This window comes from Heptranchias perlo, chromosome 25 (genome assembly GCF_035084215.1).
Source record: "Heptranchias perlo isolate sHepPer1 chromosome 25, sHepPer1.hap1, whole genome shotgun sequence".
NCBI classification, from domain to species: Eukaryota; Metazoa; Chordata; class Chondrichthyes; order Hexanchiformes; family Hexanchidae; genus Heptranchias; species Heptranchias perlo.
This window is the reverse complement of record NC_090349.1, coordinates 9842254-9862777: the sequence shown is the minus strand read 5'-3', so window position 1 is coordinate 9862777 and position 20524 is coordinate 9842254. Positions and strand designations below refer to the sequence as shown.

The following is a 20524-nucleotide window of genomic DNA, read 5'->3' as shown; positions in this document are numbered from 1 at the left end:
ACCCTCCTGCTATGGAGGGCACCCATAGTGGCACAGGCACCCACCTGGGATATTTAACAGATGGAGCCTTCCACAACCCCGCATCCTCCAGTGGGCACATCCTGCCACTTACCCCAGAATGGCAGAGTGTATTTTCACCTTCCCCTTGCAATTCATATCAGCTCTTACCTTCAGCATTGAGAAGTTTCCTGTCTTTGTAAAGATCTGTAAGGAAGAGACTCTTGACTAAAGTGGACTTCCCCAGCCCTGACTCTCCTGTGGAGGGAAGAACAATGAATTTAAAACACATGCCTCGCAGAGCTTAATTTCCTCAAATACATCTAACAATCAGCAATATTGTTAGCTCCACTTGCACACCAGTCTGTCTATATGAAACTCAGTGATTTACTATTGTAACCCTCTCTTCAAGCTCATCCACCTAAAGCATTCACATTTTTCTTTGTTAGAATCATTTCCAACACCTCCATGTCTTTTTGTAAGTTCAATCACCACATTTGACACTCCCATGGCCTTGTATCGCTGGATTTACATATATACAGTCTAATATATTTGGGCTATCCAACCATTGCCACATAGTGCAATGATGTTTTCAAACGCTATCCCTTATCCATGATTTTAAGTAATACTCCCTTCATTATGCAACCATTTTTGCAACTTTTATTACAAATATACTAATCCTGACCCTTAATTTTAATAACATTAAGCACCATCTGCTATTCATTAGTTCAGTTCCTCGGCCTCACCTCTTTACCGCACAACTTGGTACTGCCCTTAAATTAGACAATTAATTTAACCCTTTGCATGTCACAGACGACCTCATTCTCTATGAGCTTCAGATATTTTTTATTTTAACGATTAACAATTTGGCCACCCCAATCTTCATATTCTTGCCATTGTAATGGCTGAAAAGCTGATCTTTGAAACTCGTACTTGGCTAATCAAATGAACGGTTTTTAAAACTTGCTCCCATTTCCAAAGTGGACTGAGGGGTCAGGGAGACAGAGAAAATCAGATCAGTAAACTTTATTAAAATGTTTTTAAAAAAGGAATAGAAAAGGCTATTAGCCATGAAAGAAATAAAATTGAAGTTAAAATAATAGAATGGAGAGAGAATGGGAACAAACAGAGAATTGGGGAAAGGAATACTGAACAAGTTCAAGTAAACTTTATGTTATTTTTAAAAGATTAACATTTGGATTTGCAGTATAAGGTTAATATTACAGTAATAAAACCACTCCTGAGATTTTAGTAGCTCACTCTTGAAATATTAATGTGTATTTTAATCTGAGTGTGTGAAATTAAAACTTAGAATCCTGGTAGCCCAGAGAGATTGCCATTTTCCTGCAATCAAATGTCCAAAGTGCCAGCTTTGCTCAGTCATAGCACTCGCACCACTGAGTCAGTCAATTGTAGCTTCAAGCCCCACTCCAGGATGTGATCTAAGCTGATACTTTGGTGCACTACTGCATTGTTGGAGGCACTGCCCTCTGGGTATGATATTAAACTAAGGTCCTGCCTGCATGTTAAGGTGCATGTAAAAGGTCCTATCACATTATATGGAGAGGAGCTCTCCCAGAATCCTGGCCAACATTTATCCCTCAACCAACACCACCGAAAACAGACCATCTGGTCAATCGTCCATTTGTTGTTTCTGGTCCCTGACTGTGTGCAAATTGGCTGCCATGCTTGCCTACACAATGACAGTGGTTACACTTCTAAAGTCATTTCATTGACGGTGAAGCACTTTGGGACATTCTGAGGACAGGAAAGGCACTAAATAAATACAAGCTTGTTGTTCTTTCTTTTTTCTTACAATTTAACAGTTGAAATATTTTCTCCAAAAATGGGTGTAAATTACAGCTCAGAAGGAGGCCATTCGGCCCATCGAGCCCATGCCGGCTCTTTGTAAGAGCAATCCAGTTAGTCCCATTCCCCTGCTCTTTCCCCGCAGCAAATTTTTTCCCTTCAACTATTTATCCAATTCCTTTTTGAAAGCCACCATTGAATCTGCTTCCACCATCCTTTTCAGGCAGCGCATTCCAGATCATAACAACTCGCTGTGTAAAAAAGCTTTTCCTCATGTTGCCTTTGGTTCTTTGGCCCAATTACCTTAAATCTGTGTCCTCTGGTTCTTGACCATTCCGCCAATGGGAACAGTTTCTCTTTATTTACTTTATCCAAACTCTTCATGATTTTGAACACTTCTATGAAATCTCCTCTCAACCTTCTCTGCTCTAAGGAGAACAACCCCAGCTTCTCCAGTCTATCCACATAACTGAAGTCCCTCATCCCTGGAACCATTCTAGTAAATCTTTTCTGCACCCTCTCTAAGGCCTTCACATCTTTCCTAAAGTGCAGTGCCCAGAATTGGACACAATACTCCAGCTGTGACCGAACCAGTGTTTTATAAAGGTTCAACATAACTTCCTTGTTTCAAAGTCAATTATAATTTTTTAAAATCCAAATGATCCATTAATTCAAATTAAGCGGTTGGAATAAAACGGTACTGGAGGCTTTTTTAGTGCAATTTGAATTATCTGGCAATTCAAATTAAGCAACCTCAAATGAACAGCAATTGACTGTAGTCAATTTATGATGAAATTTACTGCCTTACTGCCATGAACTTTCATATTGACCACAAATCTTGTGTGAAGGATCTTATAAAAGGCTTTCTGAATGTCAAAATATATGATGATGTTCTAAAGGGTGGGAACTTAATAATACCCAACAACCATCACCAGCATTGCTAAGTGAAAACAGGGATGAAATTGGACATGGGCGGGGGCAGAACAGGCGGAATGGCATTTTGCTGAAGTCAATGGAGCTGAATATCGAGCGGTGCATATAACAGGTGACCGATTCAATACCACCTGTTTTGCATCCCCGCCCATGGTCTTTATTATTAGGGATACACAAAACGTGTCATATGAACATAATTGAATATTCTCATGAAAATTCTCACTCAAAGCTTTCTGACCCTGAAATCCCATGGGAATTCTGTAACTTTAGCACGAGATCAGCAGAACCCCCATAGAAAGGGTATAAATGATTAAAAATGGCAGTTCAGCGGGAGACTGAGAGAACCCCATGGAAGTTCCAGGCCTCTTATCTTTTACTTTCCGATGCATTGATTCATTTTCAGTACTTTCTGTTTCGAAATATAATCAACTTTGGGAGCAGTAGGTGACAGAAAATATTCCTATACAAGACCCTTGAAAAGCATTTAACCTTGAAGTATTCATCATTCCCCAGCTTTCTGAGCTGGTTATGCAGTATCATCTACGTTTCTTTTTTTTTAAAGTCTACCACCTTCGATTTTCTTCCCTCTGCTCCAGAAGACACCCACTTTATATTGGGGTTTAATCCAATGCGTGCTGGCACCTCTTCAGTGCTTTGCCCAAGTGGCGATAACTGGTTAGCTATTTGCTATGGGCAAGAGAAGTATCACATATGGGGCTGTCAGCCAACATCCAAACGTATGAGGGGGGTGGATTTCCCCAGGTCTTCTCCCACTGCATCACTAGAACATCAGCGGACACCCCATTTACACACATAAATAGGGTTTCTTCCAAATAAAGAAAGAACTTGTATTTATATAGTGCCTTTCACTACCTCAGGATGTCCCAAAGTGCTTTACAGCCAATGAGGTACTTTTGAAGTGTAGTCACCGTTGTAATGTAGGAAACACGGCAGCCAATTTGCACACAGCAAGGTCCCACAAACAGCAATGTGATAATGATCAGATAATCTGTTTTAGTGATGTTGGTTGAGGAATAAATATTGGTTCAAGTCCCTGGGGTGTTGCAGTGTCGGAGGTGCCGATGAGATGTTAAACCAAGCCATGGCTGACAAGACTGCAGCAACTCGCCAAGGCTTCTTCAACAGAACCTCCCAAACCTGCAACTTTCACCACCTAGAAGGACATGGGCAGCAGGTGTATGGGAACATCATCATCTTCATGTTCCCCTCCAAGTCACACATCATCCCGACTTGGACATATATTGCCGTTCCTTCACCGTCGCTGGGTCAAAATCTGGAATTCCCAACTTAACAGCATCACGGGAGCACCTTCACCACACGGACCGTAGTGGTTCAAAAAGAAGGCTCGCCACCACCTTCTCATCTAGGGATGGGCAATAAATGCCGGGCTTGCCAGCGATGGCCACATCCCGAGAATGAATTTCTTAAAAATATTTTATTTTCATTCGGAGTGCATGAATTGCGTTCCTTATAATAGTCCAGTACTTTTCCAGCACAGATATTGACCAGAGCTACAGTTCCCAGGATCATGATTTGGAGCATTTCAAAATCTAGATCATTAATTTTCCATTTTTTTCAAGTCATATCTGGACCTCAGGAGCTAGGCACAAGTTATGATACATTTTCCCCAGTTTCCACCCTTACATAAATTCTCTTGTTGTCATGCTCAGGGCTACAAGTCCACATAAACGCACAGATCAAAACAAATGAACTTTTATGTTAAACAACTTTACCGTGTTGGATTGTGCACAGTTATTTTGTTCTACGTGTTTCAAGCAGCATTAACAAGTAGCACCAATGCCTCCTACCTGCTACCATTAACGTGAAGTCAAAGCCTTTCTTCACTGATTTGCGATGGACCTGATTGGGAAGTGTGGCGAATCCCACATATTCCTTTTCCACATCCTGAAACAAAGAGATACCTTTAGACATTGGAAAACCGCAAAGAGATAATGCATGGGGTACACACAACAGGGACCAGAGGAAACTCCAGCTTACCCCGTTAGTATGGAACAGTCACAACTCACCTACAGTTCCCACCATATTCTTCTTGTATAACACATCCTTTAAGTTCTCCTTTAATGGTGAATGTTTGTACTCAACAATATAAAACAACGTGGGACAGTCTTGCTGGGAATGGAGCACTTTCCCGATGTCAACAGCCAGCACTCCCAGTCAGGTATAGGACGGGTTAAACACCCCAATAATATTCCCTAACCAATATCTCAGAATAGCATCCACTATTGCACCAGAGTGATGTTCTCTATTTCCCACAACAGCCACCCTGTGGCCTCTCTAATTGGATTGCCAATTTAGTCCCAAAAGATGTTGTACAATTCTGACCAGTTGGAATGTTGGTTGTGTTGGATTTTGCATGGACGGATGGTGAGATCTATTGGTGGGGGGTAGAGTTCCAGAGAGTGGAGCCTAGACAGCTGAAGGCTAATCTGCCAATGGAGGGGCAAAAAGAGGGGGGAATAGACAAGAGGCCAGAGTCAGAATAACAGGGAGTTCGGGGTGGAGGGGTGTGGGGGGGTGGGGGTGGTGGTGGTGATGGTTGAAGGGCTGGAGGAGCTTAAAGGGATATGGAGTGGCGAGGCCATGAAGGGAAGTGAGTTTACACCATCCGTTCTATGCTGTGACTAATCTGGGCGTGCTTGATGCTGACATGAATTTCAACCAACATCTCCCCATGTCCTGCTGGGACTTCAGCTGAAATCCTGGAGAAACAGTGTGAACCACCATTTATGCCATTTCTCCGGACAGCTTCTGTTGGTCTCCGCCAGAACACCCGTCGAAATTCCATGAGTGGGTGACATAGGTGGAGAAAGGGGACTATCGTGGGATCACAGAACTGCCTTGGGGTATGGACAGCAATTCAAGGGTGTAATCTTTTCCACTGTCATGTCTGGAGCCTAACTAAATCTTGCAGATCATAGGGTACAGGAGTGTGGAAATAAAGAGGGAATTTAACAATGTTCAAAGAAAGAGAAGGTGAACTATTATTACTACAAATTGAAAATGTAAGTACAGGTCTCTCCAAATCTCTCCAAACAGAGAAATCATATCAAACAGTATTCTGATAAAAAAATTACTTTCAATTGCAGGAGTTTCTAAAATGAAAAATAACCCCAGAGTCAATATTGGAATCGAGACTCGGATTGATTACAGTCAGCAAAATTAACACCCACGGGCTTAAAGGGACAGTCACAGCATGGATATAAAATTGGCTAAGGGACAGAAAGTAGAGAGTAGTGGTGAACAGTTGTTTTTCAGTGTGGAGGGAAGTATGCAGTGGTGTCCCCCATGGGTTGGTATTAGGACCACTGTTCTTTTTGATATATATTAATGACCTGGACTCGGGTGTACAGGGCATAATTTCAAAGTTTGCAGATGACATAAAACTCGGAAATGTAGTAAACAGTGAGGAAGATAGTAACAGACTTCAGGAGGACATAGATAAACTAGTGAGATGGGCAGGCACATGGCAGATGAAATTTAACGCAAAGAAGAGTGAATTTTAGTAGGAAGAATGAGGAGAGGCAATACCATAGAATCATAGAATGATTACAGCTCGGAAGGAGGCCATTCAGCCCATTGAGTCCGTGCCGGCTCTATGCAAGAGCAATCCAGCTAGTCCCACTCCCCCACCCTATCCCCGTAGTCCTGCAATTTTTTTCCTTTCAAATACTTATCCAGTTCCCTTTTGAAAGCCATAATTGAATCTACCTCCACCACCCCCTCGGGCAGTGCATTCCAGATCATAACCACTCGCTGTGTAAAAAAGTTTTTCCTCATGTCACCTTTGGTTCTTTTGCTAATTGCCTTAAATCAATGTCCTCTGGTTCTTAACCCTTCTGCTAATGGGAACAGTTTCTCTCTATCTACTCTGTCTAGACCTTTCATGATTTTGAACACCTCTATCAAATCTCCTCGCAACCTTCTCTGTTTCAAGGAGAACAGCTCCAGCTTCTCCAGTCTATCCACGTAACTAAAGACCTTCGTCCCTGGAAACATTCTAGTAAATCTGTCCTGCACTTTCTCTAAGGCCTTCATATCTTTCCTAAAGTGTGGTGCCCAGAACTGGACACAATACTCCAGTTGGTTCATCATGACTTCCTTGCTTTTGTACTCTATGCCTCTATTTATAAAGCCCAGGAGCCCGTATGCTTTTTTAACCGCTTTCTCAACCTGCCCTGCCACCTTTAACAATTTGTGTACATATACCCCCAGATCTCTCTGTTCCTGTACTACTTTTAGAATTGTGCCCTTTAGTTTATATTGCCTCCCCTCATTCTTCCTACCGAAATGTATCACCTCGCATTTTTCTGCATTAAATTTCATCGGCCCCGTGTCCACCCATTCCACCAGCCTGTCTATATCCTCTTGAAATCTTTCTATCCTCCTCACTGTTCACTACACTTCCAAGTTTTGTGTCATCTGCAAATTTGCAAATTGTGGCCTGTACACCCAAGTCCAAGGCATTAATATATATCAAGAAAAGCAGTGGTCCTAGTACCGACCCCTGGGGAACACCACTGTACGCCTCCCTCCAATCCGAAAAACAACCGTTCACCACTACTCTCTGTTTCCTGTTACTTAGCCAATTCTGTATCCATGCTGCTACTGCCCCTTTTATTCCATGGGCTTCAATCTTGATGACAAGCCTATTATGTGGCACTTTATCAAACGCTTTTTGAAACTCCATAAATACCACATCAACTGCATTGCCCTCATCGATCCTCTCCGTTACCTCATCAAAAAACTCTATCAAGTTACTTAAACACGATTTGCCTTTAACAAATCCTGCTGACTTTCCCTAATCAATCCACACATATCCAAGTGACTGCTAATTCTGTCCCGGATTATCGTTTCTAAAAGTTTCCCCACCACTGAGGTTAAACTGACTGGCCTGTAGTTGCTGGGATTATCCTTACACCCTTTTTTGAACAAGGGTGTAACTGTCACAATTCTCCAGTACTCTGGCACCACCCCCGTATCTAAGGATGTTTGGAAAATTATGGCCAGTACCTCTGCAATTTTCACCTTTACTTCCTCAGCAATCTAGGATGGACCAGATGACTTATCTACTTTAAGTACAGCTAGCCTTTCCAGTACTTCCTCTTTATCAATTGTATCTCAACTACATCTTCCTTTACTGAGACTCTGGCAGTATCTTCTTCCTTGGTAAAGACAGATGCAATGTATTCATTTAGTACCTCGGCATGCCCTCTGCCTCCATGAGTAGATCTCCTTTATGGTCCCTAATCGGCCCCGCCACTCCTCCTACTACCCGTTTATTGTTTACATTCCTATAGAAGACTTTTGGATTCCCTTTTATGTTTGCCACCTGTCTATTCTCATACTCTCTGTTTGCAGCTCTTATTCCCTTTTTCACTTCCCCTCTGAACTTTTTATATTCAGCCTGGTTCTCACTTGTGTTATCAACCTGACATCTGTCGTACGCCCCATTTTTCTGCTTAATCTTACTCTCTATCTCTTTTGTCATCCAGGGAGCTCTGGCTTTAGTTGCCCTACCTTTCCCCCTGGTGGGACTGTACCTAGACTGTACCCGAACCGTCTCCTCTTTAAAGGCCACCCATTGTTCACTTACAGTTTTGCCTGCCAATCTTTGATTCCAATTTACCCGGGCCAGATTTGTTCTCATCCCACTGAAATTGGCCCTCCTCCAATTGAGTATTTTTACTTTAGAGTGATCCATGTCCTTTTCCATAAAAAATCTAAACCTTATGATACTATGATCACTGCTCCCTAAATGTTTCCCCACTGACACTTGCTCCACTTGACCCATTTCATTCCCCAGAACGAGATCCAGCAATGCCACCCTCCTCGTTGGGCTGAAAACGTACTGGTCAAGAAAGTTCTCCTGAACACACTTCAAAAATTCCTCCCCCTATTTGCCCTCTATATTATTACTATCCCAGTCTATATTAGGATAGCTGAAGTCCCCCGTTATCACTACTCAATGGCTTTTGCAACTCTCTGTAATTTCCCTGCAAATTTGCTCTTCTATATCCTTCCCACTAGTTGGTGGCCTATAGGATACACCCAGTAGTGTAATGACACCTCTTTTGTTTCTTAAGTCTAAACAAATAGATTCTGTCCTTGACCCCTCCAGGACATCTTATCTCTCCAGCACTGCAATATTCTCCTTAATCAATGCTGCCACCCCCACCGCCCCCTTTCTTTCCTTCCCTATCTTTCCTGAACATCTTGTATCCAGGAATATTTAGGACCCAATCCTGCCTTTTTTGAGCCACATTATCATATTCCCATGTGGCTATTATCGCCACAACATCATATTCCCATGTGGCTATTATCGCCACAACATCATATTCCCATGTGGCTATTTGCGCCTGCAGCTCACCAACCTTGTTACCACACTTCACGCGTTCACATACATGATCTGTAAACCAATCTTAGACTTACTTGTACTCTCTTTTAGTCTGATCCCACCGAATACCATACTATTTCTTATTCTAGTGCTATCTTTCTCTCCCAATCCTTTGTGCATCTTGTCTCTCTTTTCCAATGCTACACCCTGGTGCCCATCCCCCTGCCAAATTAGCTTAAGCTCCGTTGAATATAAACAAAATGATACAATTTTAATGGGGGTGCAGGAACAGAGTGACCTGGGGATACACAAATCTTTGACGGTGGCAGGACAAGTTGAAAAGGCTGTTAAAAAAGCACATGGGATCCTTGGCTTTATAAACAGAGGCATAGATTACAAAAGCAAGGAAATTAGGCTAAAACTTTATAAAACACTGGTTAGGCTGGAATATTGTGTCCAATTCTGGGCACCACACTTTAGGAAGGATGTCAAAGCCTTCGAGAGGATGCAGAGGCGATTTACTAGAATGGTGCCAGGGATGAGGGATGTGAGTTATGTGGAGAGGCTAGAGAAGCTGGGATTGTTCTCCTTAGAGCAGAGAAAGTTAAGGGGCGATTTAATAGACATGTTCAAAATCATGAAGGGTTTTGATAAGAGTAAATAAGGAGAAACTGTTTCTAGTGGCAGAAGGGTCAGTAATCAAAGGACCCAGATTTAAGGTAGTTGGCTAAAGAACCAGAGGTGAGACGAGGAGAATTTTTTTTACGCAGCGAGTTGTTACGATCTGGAAAGCACTGCCTGGAAGGGTGGTGGAAGCAGATTCAATAATAACTTTCAAAAGGGAATTGGATAAATAGTTGAGGAGGAAAAATTTGCAGGGCAATGGGAAAGAGCAAGGAAGTGGGGCTAATTGGATAGCTCTCTCTAAGAGTCATCCCAGACACAATGAGTTGAATGGCCACTTTCTGCGCTGTATCATTCTATGATTCCATATGCTTCCAGCATGCACCAGGAATACAGGAGTGGACAATCTCCCTTTTTATTTTATGGGTGGTCTGAGGACACCATCCTCCCCCACCACCCCCACCCAGAAAAGTTTGTTTGTGATGCTTTATTGTGTGCATTTTCCACCATTTTGTCAGTAGAGGTGAAGAGACTGGCCGAGGCTTGAAGGGCCATGGAGATGTACAGAACGGATGAAGTTTCAAGGTCCATTAGGCTGTGTGATCTAATAAACGTCTGAAGGTAAGTTCATACAACAATTTTAAACACATCTTTCTCTGTCGTGTCCCTGTTTCTCAGCTTTCCATCAGCGCACCACCATCTTTCAGCTGTGAGAAGATGTTGCTATGGATACTGCAACAGGCCACCCTGTTGGGGTAAAGTGAGGTGGGTGATACAGTTGAAAATGCTCAACATCGACGTGGTGTGGAGGATGGGTTGACAGTTGAGAGTAAGATTGTTTCTTCAATAGTGCAGGATTCCACTCTTATAAAGTGCTCAGTTATTGAATACAAGCAAACCCAGTCAAATAGGGTCCCAATGTAAGTCAAGGTTCCAGCTCCAGCGATCGTTACCACAGCTCAACAACCAGGACAAAATGATAAGGCAGCAACAGGCAACCTGCCAAACAAGTGAATTGCATACAATTCTCAGAAAAGCAATGACCACGACAGGAAATATTAAAACTTCCTTCCCACAGTCTTATTGTTACATGTGATAAAGGTCCAAGATAGTGGAAAGACTATGTGTACATATATATGGATAGAGAGCAAGAGAATGCTTTATCATGTCTTCAAAATGTCCCAAAGCATTTGACGTACCATGAATTACTTAGAAGTGCAGTCACTGTTGTTATGTAGGCCAAAAAGGCAGCCATTTTGCACACAACCAACACCCACAAACAGCAATTACATAGAATTTATAACACAGAAACAGAACATTCGGTCCAACTGGTCTATGCCAATGTTTATGCTCCACAAGAGCCTTCTCCCTCCCTACTTCATCTAACCCTATCAGCATAGCCTTCTATTCCTCTCTCCTCGTGTAATTAAAAGCTTCCCCTTAAATGCTATTCACCTCAACTACTCCATGCGGTAGCAAGTTCCACATTCTAACCACTCTCTGGGTAAAGAAGTTTCTCCTGAATTCTTTATTGGACTTATTAGTGACTATCTTATATTTATGGCCCCTAGTTTTGGACTCCCTCACAAGTGGAAACGTCTACCCTATGGAACCCCTTCAGAATTTTAAAGACCTCTATTAGGTCACCCCTCAGCTTTCTCTTTTCTAGAGAAAAGAGTCCAAGCCTGTTCAGTCTTTCCTGATAGTTATAATGAGATGAATGGTGAGTTAGTCTGCGTATTGGTGGTGCTGCTTGAGGGAAGAATGATGGGAGACAGCTGGAAACCTCCCTGCTGTTCTTCACATAGTGCCATGGGATTACTAACATCCGCATGGACTACCAGAACAGGCAGGTAGGGCTTCAGTTTAACATCATGCCCAAAACACAGCACCTCTGACAATGCAGCAGTCAGTACCGCACTGAAGTGTCAGTCTAGATTAGGTGTCCAAGTCCTGGAGTTGGGATTGAAATAACAATCTTCTAACTCAGAGGACAGAGTTTATCCACTGAGCCAAGCTGGCACAGAAAGTATCCTCTCAATGTCAGAAGAAAGACCCAGAAATTCCGCAGGGGTTCTCGCCACTTGTCTGCCATAACTTTGGCGGGAGACTGAGAGACCCACGGAATTTTCAGGCCAAACTCTCTAGCATCAAGTTAATTTGTATTATCGAGTGCAAGAAAAGAGAGGTAAAATAAAGAGGGCGAGAGCAGAAGCACAGAAATAGACAGAGAGAGACAAAGAGCGATGGGGCTTGGCTCCTTGGGGGTGGAATAGGAGAGGCAGGGACTATTGGGGTTGGAAGTTGGGGTGGCATCTGTTTATGGCGGGTCACTGCCCCATTTTGTCTGTGCCAGTGTTTTCTGGGGGATAGGGTCAAGAGTGCTTGTGTTTCCATGCCCCCCCCACCCCTCCCTCAGACTGTCATATGAGGAGAGATTGGGTCGACTCGGCCTGTATTCACTCGCGTTTAGAAGAATGAGAGGGGATCTTATTGAAACATATAAAATTCTGACAGGGCTAAACAGACTGGATGCAGGGAGGATGTTTCCCCTGGCTGGGGGGTTCCAGAACGAGGGGTCACAGTCTCAGGATACGGGGTAGGACGTTTAGGACTGAGATGAGGAGAACCTGTGGAATTCTCTACCACAGAAGGCTGTGGAGGCCAAGTCACTGAATACATTTAAGAAGGAGATGGGTAGATTTCTGGACACAAAAGGCATCAAGAGGTATGGGGAGAGAGCGGGAATATGGTATTGAGATAAATGATCAGCCATGATCATACTGAATGGCGGAGCAGGCTCGAAGGGCCAAATGGTCTACTCCTGCTCCTATTTTCTATGGTTCTATGTTTCCCCATGCAGCTGATGTCACAGAAGGAGGTGGGACTGCTAGAATATAAGAACATACGGCCCCTTGAACCTGCTTCATCATTCAATAAGATCATGGCTGATCTTCGACCTCAACTTCAATTTCCTGCCCGATCCCCAAATCCCTTGATTCCCCTCGTGTCCATAAATCTATCTCAGCCTTGAATATACTCAAGGACTGAGCATCCACTGCCCTCTGGGGTAGAGAATTCCAAAGATTCACCACCCTCTGAGTGAAAAAATTCCGCCTCATCTCAGTCCTAAATGGCTGACCCCTTATTCTGAGACCAAGTCCCCTTGTTCTAAACTCTCCAGCCAGGAGAAACAGCCTCTCAGCATCTACCCTGTCAAGCCCGCTAAGAATTTTATACGTTTCAATGAGATCACCTCCCATTCTTCTAAACTCCAGAGAATATAGGCCCATTTGATTCAATCTCTCCTCATAGAACAACGCTCTCATCCCAGGAATCAATCTAGTGAACCTTTGTTACACCGCCTCGAAGGCAAGTATATCCTTCTTTAGGTAAGGGGATCAAAACTGTACACAGTACTCCAGTTGTGGTCTCACCAATGCCCTGTACAATTGTAGCAAGGCTTCCTTACTCTTGTACTCCAACCCCCTTGCAATAAAGGCCAACATACTTTTTGCCTTCCTAATTGCTTGCTGTACCTGCATGCTAACTTTCCGTGTTTCATGTACAAGGACACCCAAATCTCTCTGAACACCAACATTTAATAGTTTCTCACCATTTGAAAAAATATTCTGTTTTTCTATTCTTCCTACCAAAGTGAATAACCTTACATTTCCCCACATTATACACCATCTGCCATCTTCTTGCCCACTCATTTAACCTGTCTATATACCTTTGTAGACTCCTTGTGTCCTCCTCATAGCTTACTTTCGCACCTAGCTTTGAATTGTCAGCAAACTTGGATGCATTACACTTGGTCCCTTCATCTAAGTCATTAACATAGATTGTAAATAACTGAGGCCCAAGCACAGATCCTTGCGGCACCCCACAATAACAACCTGCCAAGCTGAAAATGACAGGTTTATTCCTACTCTCTGTTTTCTGTCCGTTAACCAATCCTCTATCCATGCGAATATATTACCCCCAACCCCATGAGCCCTTATCTTGTGTAACAGCCTTTTGTGTGGCACCTTATTGAATGCCTTTTGAAAATCCAAATATACTGCATCCACTGGGTCCCCTTTATCTACCCTGCTAGTTACATCCTCAAAAAACTCTAATAGATTTGTCAAACACGATTTCCGTTTCATAAAACTATGTTGACGCTGCCTAATCATATTATGATTTTCTAAGTGCCCTCTTACCAATTCCTTAATAATGGATTCCAGCATTATCCCGACGACTGATGTCAGGCTAACTGGCCTGTAGTTCCCTGTTTTCTTTCTCTCTCCTTTCTTGAATAATGGGGTTACATTTGTTACCTTCCAATGCCCTGGGACCGTTCTAGAATCTAGGAAATTTTGAGAGGTCACAACCAATGCATCCACTATCTCTGCAGCCACCTCTTGTAGAACCCTAGGATGTAGGCCGTCAGGTCCAAGGAATTTGTCGGCTTTTGGTCCCATTAATTTCTCCAGTACTTTTTCTTTACTAATATTAATTACTTTAAGTTCCTCGCTCTCATTAGACCCTTTGCTCCCCACTATTTCCGGTATGTTTTTTGTGTCTTCTACTGTGAAGATAGATACAAATATTTGTTTAACATCTCTGCCATTTCCTTATTCCCCATTATAATTTCTCCTGTCTCAGCCTCTAAGGGACCCACATTTACTTTCACTACTCTCTTCCTTTTTACATACTTGTAGAAGTTCTTACAATCTGTTTTTATATTTCTTGCTATTTAACTCTCATATTCTATTTTCTCCCTCTTTATCAATTTTTTGATCATCCTTTGCTGGTTTCTAAAACTCTCCCAATCCTCTGGCTTACTACTCTTCTTGGCAACATTATAAACCTCTTCTCTTAATCTAATACTAGGGTGATGCAATCCAGTGGAATTCCTGCTAGTTCCACTTCTGGTGGCCCCCAGCATGCTGCAATCCTGCGTGAAGCTGAAACCATTGATATATTCTTTAAACAAAGCAGGAGGTGGTGTCATTGAAAAGATTCAACACATAGCATGGCTAAGTGTGTATAACTACAGGATGCACTGCAGCAACTTGCCAAGGCTTCTTCGACAGCACCTCCCAAACCTGCGACCTCCACCACCCAGAAGGACAAGGGCAGCAGGTACATGGGAACACCATCACCTCCAAGGTCCCTATCATGTCACACACCATCCATTTACATTGCTGTTCCTTCATCAGGACTGCGTCAAAATCATGAAATTTCTTACCTAACAACACTGGGAATACCTTCACCACATGGACTGCAGCAGTTCAAGCAGAAGGCTCACCAACTAGGGCAACTAGGGATGAGCAATGAATGCCGACCTTGCCAGCAACACACGCATCCTGAGAATGATTTTTTTTACAAATACTTTCCAAATAGATTTTGCATATTTATGAAAAATAGTCTCAGAATACCCCAGCACTCACTTTGGTAGAAGGGACACAGTGTCAGGGGGATGTCCTTCTATCCACCTTGTGTGGAGTCTTTCCTTTCGGTAAAAGGAACACATATCAGTATAGTGGTCATGCATCTTCCCCATGCTCAGCCTTCCCTTCAGGACTGCAGGCCGGGATCGGGTCAGTGCTGTGCGACTGTCACGCACCCAATCCCAAGCCATACACAGGCTTAAATATTTCCAGCGTCACAGTGCACTTGGTTACTGTGCGTGAGTAGCAGCAGGAGTGCCAATTTTTTAACAAAAAGAGATGAGGTCCATCATTTCTCTGAGCCATTCAGGTGGTCCCAAGTCAGGCAGGGGCTCCGAGTCAGTCAGGGTCTATGAGTCAGTCAGAGGTCCCTAGTCAGTCAGGGGTCCTGAGTGAGTCAGGGGTCCCGAGTGAGTCAGGGGTCCCGAGTGAGTCAGGGGTCCCGAGTGAGTCAGGGGTCTTGAGCCGGTCAGGAGTCCCGAGCCGGTGGTCAGGGGTCCCGAGCCAGTCAGGGGTCCCAAATCAGTCAGGGTCTCAAGCCAGTCTGGCGTCCCAAGTCAGTCAGGGGTCCTGAGCAGGTCAGGGATCCCGAGTCGGTCAGGGGTCCCGAGTCGGTCAGGGGTCCCGAGTCGGTCAGGGGTCCCGAGTCGCTCAGGGGTCCCGAATCAGTCAGGGGTCCCGAGCAGATCCAGTGAAAGGACCTACGCAATGGTAACAGCTGATCTCTAATCATTTTCTGAACTATTTTTATATTACCCATGGTAAACTTGCCTTTTCACAATGGTACATGTGTGGATTTGGCACCAGATTAAGTAGTGATTTAATAACATTATTTTGTAAAACTGTAGGGGCCCCAAACCGAACCTTTGCATGGAGCCTCCAAAAGGTAAACACCACTCCTGATGTGGGCAGGTCCTATCCAATTGGATTTCTTTAACAAGTCAGAGAATCTCATTGTCCAGGGATATTGCATTTGGGCCATGTGCGGACTGCCCAGACAGATTCCCCGCATACTATGACATTATGGGAGCAGTGGGGAGTATTACTGGCACATCGAGACAATGTCTTGCAGGGGATCTACGCTGTCACCCACTATCCCGTCAACAGCTAGGCACCAGCGCCTTGCCCTGGGAAGTGACATTAAAAGCGCAGCTGGTAGAACGCTCACTTCCCATTTTGGGTCTTGAGCACAGAATCCAGGCTGAGACTCTAGTGCAGTACTGAGGGAATATGTTGTGGGAGATGCCATCCTTCGGATGAAAGATTAAACTGAGGCCTTGCTCTTATGGCTATTAAAAACCCCACAGAGAAGCACAGGGATTCTTCTGGTGCCCTGATCAATATCGCTTCCCCCAAACAATACCATCAAATCAAATTAATTGGTTCACACACCCTTGTGGGAACTTGCTGTGTGCAAAATGGTTGTTGCATGTGCCTATATTCAAAAAAAGGTCGCTGCCTTATAAAGTAATTTGATGCAGGTGAAATATTTAGTCTTTTTGTTAACCCTCTCACTCCTGATTTATGTAAAAGCACAATTACTTTGATCCCTGCAGAGGGGGGTGAACTTTTTAAACCCTTCTGCAGTGAGACACAATAGGATGTGTGTCCCCAGAGGTTGGAATTAACCCTCTCATGCTACTTTTCCCACAAGCAGTGGAATACAAGGAAACAATAACAAAGTTGTCACACGGTGGCCTTGTTTATGCGGGTGACCCCACTTAGTTTATAGCCACAGGTACAGGAAATGGTGTCATAGAATCAAAGAATCATATAGCACAGAAGGAGGCCATTTGGCCCTTTGTTCCTGTGCCGGCTCTTTGAAAGAGCTATCCAATTGGTCCAACTCTTTCTCCATAGCCCTGTAAATTATTTCTTTTCAAGTATTTATCCAATTCCCTTTTGAAAGTTACTATTGAATCTGCTTTCGCCACCCTTTCAGGCCGTGCATTCCAGATCATAACAACTTGCTCTGTAAAAATGGAAACTCTGTAAAATTCCTCTCCGACTCCTCAGCCGATCAAAACCAGTTCAGGAGATCACATTGACCATTTTACCTACCCACCTCAAGTGGGTGAAAGGCTGAGATGAACCCTGCCAGGATTTGAACCCAGGTACCTCTGCCCGAATCCAGTGTTCACCTTACTTAGTTACCCACCCTTACCCTGTAAGCAGGTGCCACCAGTTCCATTGTAGATTTACTTGGATGAATTGTTCCCCCCACCCACTTTCCACAACAAACCACAAAAACAACTTGCATTTATATAGCACCTTTAACGTAGTAAAACGTCCCAAGGTTCTTCACAGGAGAGTTATCAAACAAAATTTGACACTAAGCCACATAAGGAGATAGTAGGTCAGGTGACCAAAAGCTTAGTCAAAGAGGTAGATTGTAAGGAACGTCTAAGAGGAGGAGAGAGAGGTATAGAGGCGGAGAGGTTTAGGGAGGGAATTCCAGAACTTAGGGCCTAGACAGCTGAAGGCACGGCCGCCAATGGTGGAGCAATGAAAATTCGGGATGTGCAAGAGGCCAGAATTGACAGCCTCCGTCATTATAATCAAACTGCGGCCCAGACCATTCCCTGAAGCAAAGCTCCTTTCTGGAAAACTGCATATTTCCAGAAACATAAACGGAATGATGCAACTTCCCACATGATGGATATTCCATACAGTTCATACTAGACTGCATAGGACCCTCACTGCCCAGTAATGCCTTTACACACTCCGTATATCAATAGTTCATCCTTATGTCTGTGATCGTTACACAGAGCAAAAGATAAACAGCTGTGTCAGGCTATACAATGGAAAATCCATGCTGTTCTCTGGGATCTGGGATTGCTCAGTGATAAAGCTGGATGTTAGCGGGATAGATGGGGGGTGCGTGGGGTGGAAGGAAGGGAAGGCGTGGAGGGACACAGTCAGCAGCACTGCCCTGTGTCACAGTTATGGTACAATTGTGGGAGACATATTCAGCAACAGCGCTCTGTGGCACCAATTTAAATGCTCAGCTAGTATTCAGTAACAACACCCAGCGTCACTGAATGAAGAGACTCTGGGGATACTCAGTAACAACACACAGCGTCACGGAATGAAGTGACTCTGGGGATACTCAGTAACAACACACAGCGTCACTGAATGAAGAGACTCTGGGGATACTCAGTAATACACACAGCGTCACTGAATGAAGAGACTCTGGGGATACTCAGTAACAACACCCAGCATCACTGAATGAAGTGACTCTGGGGATACTCAGTAATACACCCAGCATCACTGAATGAAGAGACTCTGGGGATACTCAGTAATACACCCAGCATCACTGAATGAAGAGACTCGGGGGATACTCAGTAACAACACCCAGCATCACTGAATGAAGAGACCCGGGGGATACTCAGTAATACACCCAGCGTCACTGAATGAAGAGACTCTGGGGATACTCAGTAACAACACCCAGCATCACTGAATGAAGAGACCCGGGGGATACTCAGTAATACACCCAGCGTCACTGAATGAAGAGACCCGGGGGATACTCAGTAACAACACCCAGCGTCACTGAATGAAGAGACCCGGGGGATACTCAGTAATACACCCAGCGTCACTGAATGAAGAGACCCGGGGGATACTCAGTAATACACCCAGCGTCACTGAATGAAGAAACTCTGGGGATACTCAGTAATACACCCAGCGTCACTGAATGAAGAGACCCGGGGGATACTCAGTAACAACACCCAGCATCACTGAATGAAGAGACCCGGGGGATACTCAGTAATACACACAGCGTCACTGAATGAAGAAACTCTGGGGATACTCAGTAATACACCCAGCGTCACTGAATGAAGAGACTCGGGGGATACTCAGTAATACACCCAGCGTCACTGAATGAAGAGACTCTGGGGATACTCAGTAATACACCCAGCGTCACTGAATGAAGAGACTCTGGGGATACTCAGTAACAACACCCAGCGTCACTGAATGAAGAGACTCTGGGGATACTCAGTAATACACCCAGCGTCACTGAATGAAGAGACTCTGGGGATACTCAGTAATACACACAGCGTCACTGAATGAAGAGACTCTGGGGATACTCAGTAATACACACAGCGTCACTGAATGAAGAGACTCTGGGGATACTCAGTAACAACACCCAGTGTCACTGAATGAAGAGACTCTGGGGATACTCAGTAATACACACAGCGTCACTGAATGAAGAGACTCTGGGGATACTCAGTAATACACACAGCGTCACTGAACGAAGAGACTCTGGGGATACTCAGTAATACACACAGCGTCACTGAATGAAGAGACTCTGGGGATACTCAGTAATACACACAGCGTCACTGAACGAAGAGACTCTGGGGATACTCAGTAATACACACAGCGTCACTGAACGAAGAGACTCTGGGGATACTCAGTAATACACACAGCGTCACTGAATGAAGAGACTCTGGGGATACTCAGTAATACACCCAGCATCACTAATGAAGAGACTCTGGGGATACTCAGTAACAACACCCAGTGTCACTGAATGAAGAGACTCTGGGGATACTCAGTAATACACCCAGGGTCACTGAACGAAGAGACTCTGGGGATACTCAGTAATACACCCAGCATCACTAATGAAGAGACTCTGGGGATACTCAGTAACAACACCCAGCGTCACTGAACGAAGAGACTCGGGGGATACTCAGTAACAACACCCAGCGTCACTGAATGAAGAGACTCGGGGGATACTCAGTAATACACACAGCGTCACTGAATGAAGAGACCCGGGGGATACTCAGTAATACACCCAGCGTCACTGAATGAAGAGACTCTGGGGATACTCAGTAACAACACCCAGCATCACTGAATGAAGAGACTCGGGGGATACTCAGTAATACACCCAGCGTCACTAATGAAGAGACCCGGGGGATACTCAGCAATACACCCAGCATCACTGAATGAAGAGACTCGGGGGATACTCAGTAATACACACAGTATCACTGAATGAAGAGACTCTGGGGATACTCAGTAATACACCATTGTCCGGGGGGGGAGAGGGGCTCATCACAGTTTCATAAACTTGTTCCCAATTCGTTTGACTGTGATATCTCCCAAATGCCTTTATTCGGCATGGCTCGCATAGAGAGATTCCAAATGAACCCCTGTGTTTTGTCTGATCAGAAGGACAGTAATGAGGCGAGCCTCGCTTCCCAGCACAAACTTCATTCCCACAGGGTGAGTCACTGAAATCATTTGAACAGAAAATACAAATGAATCAGCTCTACCACTTCCTTTCACCCTCTCATCTCTTGTTAAGTTCATCTGCCTCGCGATTACCTCCTCCTCCTTTCGTCCTGCCTCTGCTCTG

At 44.2% G+C, this 20524-nt stretch overlaps 1 protein-coding gene across 4 annotated transcripts in view; it reads right to left on the bottom strand.

The window, feature by feature from the left end:
- The window catches only part of septin5a (septin 5a), a 116138-nt gene that overhangs the window by 16505 nt on the left and 79109 nt on the right, over positions 1-20524 (bottom strand). For all 4 annotated transcript variants that reach the window (XM_068005549.1, XM_068005551.1, XM_068005550.1 and 1 more), the window contains 2 exons: positions 4569-4665; positions 169-255 (listed from right to left, as the gene is read on the bottom strand). In XM_068005549.1, coding sequence (XP_067861650.1) covers positions 169-255; positions 4569-4665 — 184 coding nt within the window. The remainder of the gene's footprint in view (positions 1-168; positions 256-4568; positions 4666-20524) is intronic.